This window comes from Penaeus chinensis, chromosome 1 (genome assembly GCF_019202785.1).
Source record: "Penaeus chinensis breed Huanghai No. 1 chromosome 1, ASM1920278v2, whole genome shotgun sequence".
NCBI classification, from domain to species: domain Eukaryota; kingdom Metazoa; phylum Arthropoda; class Malacostraca; order Decapoda; family Penaeidae; genus Penaeus; species Penaeus chinensis.
The window spans coordinates 13,646,212-13,649,363 of record NC_061819.1 but is presented as its reverse complement, the minus strand read 5'-3'; the positions used below and the strand labels follow the sequence as shown (position 1 = coordinate 13,649,363).

General features: G+C 36.8%; 1 protein-coding gene across 1 annotated transcript in view; it reads right to left on the bottom strand.

Annotated features, from left to right (window-relative positions):
- LOC125032155 (nucleolysin TIAR-like) overlaps nt 1-2,924 on the bottom strand; it is an 808,116-nt gene extending 805,192 nt beyond the window's left edge. The window contains exons 1-2 of the mRNA XM_047623263.1: nt 2,835-2,924; nt 2,208-2,478 (exon numbers count right to left, since the gene is read on the bottom strand). Coding sequence (XP_047479219.1) covers nt 2,208-2,240 — 33 coding nt within the window. The 5' untranslated portion in view covers nt 2,241-2,478; nt 2,835-2,924. The remainder of the gene's footprint in view (nt 1-2,207; nt 2,479-2,834) is intronic.
- Nucleotides 2,925-3,152: the final 228 nt, after the last annotated feature.

The following is a 3,152-nucleotide window of genomic DNA, read 5'->3' as shown; positions in this document are numbered from 1 at the left end:
ACTTGGATATGCTCATATTCATAATTACAAGCATACTTAAAAAAAAACGCATTCCCTATAAATATCCCTTTGCCGTTGTTAAGGTAGTTATATAAGCACGCGTTACACGAGTAACAATATCCCTTAATGCTAAATTTTTGTGTCTTTGTAATGAACACCTCCCCCCACCGAAAAAAAAAAAAAAATGGTTGATGTACCTCCCTCAAACCCGCAGCGAAACCCAAGTTGACGGCGGTGAGATCGTCGGGCACGATTTTTTTCCCGATATCCGGATCCCGTTCATCGCTCTCTCCGCCCTGAAGCTACGGGCGTGGAGTGCGATCACCCACTTCCAGACGTAAAAACCTGATATCATATAAGCCTATTCCTGTAACATGATGTACATAACTTGTTTACGCTTAGCTGCAGTAGTAAGTGCATCAACCATCTTGTAACTGCTATTTACATTTGTTACTAGTTACTGTGATCAAACATAAGAATGGCCATGGAAATGCATAGATTAAGCTCAATAAATAGATAAAACGAACAGTGGAACAACTAATATGATCGAAAGCAATCAATACTTAAGTAGAACAAACGAGTGGCTACATCTTTATATAAGCAACCAGTCCGTATTGCATGAAAGGATGAAGTCTACACGAATAAGGTTAAATCCTGTGGGTGCTGATAAGGTCCTCAACACATAATGAGGGAAGGTGGAGCCACTCATATATACTCTTAGCTTATACTTACCTACAAAAATCCGCCTCAAAGTTTCTCGAGAGGGAACTCTTCTTCAACTTTTTGTTTGTTTTTGCGACGCTGTGCTCATCCCGTTAAGACAAGACCTCGATAGGACGCATAACCTAATTTCCCCATTGCTATGTACTCCAGCACGTTCCTATCCGCTGGCAAGTACAACCTGCGAGGGTGTCATAGCTCACTGCAATAGGTAAACGATGAAATATGCTAATATGGAGTGAAAAGACGCCGATGTAACGAAGTTTCCACATCGCATAAGAATGCAAATAGAAGACAAACAAAAAGTTGCCTTCACGGGACTCCTACAAAGAACCACATCTGGGAGGTAGGGACACAGTGGCCTTCAGACATGAGGAACATCGTTTTACGAAATGTGCTTCCGCGATAGTTAACCGGCAGACACCCACTGACAACGCGTAAATAAGCTATTCTCCCAAAAAAATAATGAGGCTAACACGAATACCAGCTTCGAAGTTTTATTAGACATCTTTTTCTTTTTCTTTATTTTTTAAGGCTACTTTATCATAGTTTGTCTCCCAGGAGTTCTTCGGAAAAAAGAGACGCTGAACATATTAACATAATAAAGTTTAGGTAGCATTAGTGTTGGCAGACATAAAGGGAGACAGCCCAACCTTGTTACATTGACAAGTTGCGTTGCAGAGAAGTTTCGTATTTTGTCAATTGTCGGTATTGTATGGTAATTTGAATAGCCAATTTATTCGTTTGTATATTTTTTTCTTTGCCTCAAAAGTTTTGGGAAATCATTGTGCGTCTTATATATTTAATTTCTGTGTACGGAATCAATATTAAAATATTCTTTTGTTCTCTATTCTTACTGCTGGACTTCCTTACAGTCAGCTTCACTAGGAGCGTGAAATGCAATGGCAAGGTATCGTGAAAGCTAATATTTAAGCATGTTCTGTAATTTTCAGATTTTGCATGCAACTTGAAAATAATATCTTGTATTCCTGTTATTTCCTAGTGTAAACACTGCTCTCATGAGGACTGTAGCCTTTGTTGTGACACATCATATTTCCATGCTCGAAATAACTCCAAAAATAAAATTGCTACCTATTAAGTAAAATTATCATTTTAATGTGCATATGCAAGGTTACATCCCACTCCGAGGTCAATACACACACACGAGCACTTAACATGCGTGTGTGTGTGTGAAGAATTATTCAAACATTCAAATTCACACGCACGCACGCATACACAGACATACACATGCGCGCGAACACACACACACACACACACACACACACACACACACACACACACACACACACACACACACACACACACACACACACACACACAAATGTATATCTGAAATTATACTGATAAAACAGGCACACACACACACACAAAATATATATATATATATGAAAAATAAAATAAATGAAAATACATCCAATAAAAACAGCAATTCTATACTAAACCAAGCAACTCAAGCAACTCATTACCTTGCGAAATCTCCCCGTGGCCAGTGACGTCATGCGTTGACTTCGGATGTTTTTTGTGGCTCTCACTGCATCTTTCCAAAGCTGATCACTTCATTTGATAATGCAGCATTCTATATCAGTTTTTGTTTTTTGTTTTTTGTTTTTGTTTTTTTCTATCGGATCAATCGTTTTCAGGTAAATCGTAGCATAGGCCTATATATCACTTTAGAACTATATTGTTATCTAACAGTTTTGAAATAAGAAGTAATGAGCATACTTCTGTTCACCATACCTAACGAATAGAAAACAAGAAAAAACATAACATATAAAACTGACTTTAGTTATATTGGCCTTCGCATATTTGAGAATAAGTTGTTTGAATCACTTAGATAAATAACAAAAGCCAATTCTCAGTTTGATAAAACAAGTATTATTTTATCAAAACCTGTATCGTATCATATTTCGTATCATATTTGTCAAGTCGTTATAGATGACATTTCCTAAGAAGTTGTCTCTGATCTCAAGAAAACATTGTGCTTTGCGTTTCTAAATCATTTTCGCTTCCTAATATTGATAATTTTGTCGTTCTTTTTTCGAATATAAATTCCATCTAAGATAACTACCCTGCTCTAAACCATCTCAACTTACACTGCTCATAATTATCAATCAACAATGTACAATAATGCCAATATTTACTTTTTACAACACTGATCACACGGGAACTGAGGCCACTGCGCATGCGCTGCCGTCGCCTCGGTCCCTCAGGAATGTTCGATTCCTTCGGAGTAATTGAACATATAGCATATTAGTAACTTGAACGCAAAAGTTAACGTGTAAATATGCATCCGAATCATATTAAATATTTTCTTATATGAATACAGTTTACAGTCATATCTGAAATTATATCTATGAAATATGAATAATGTTTAATCTCGATATTTTTTTTTCTGAGAATTCGGACTCATT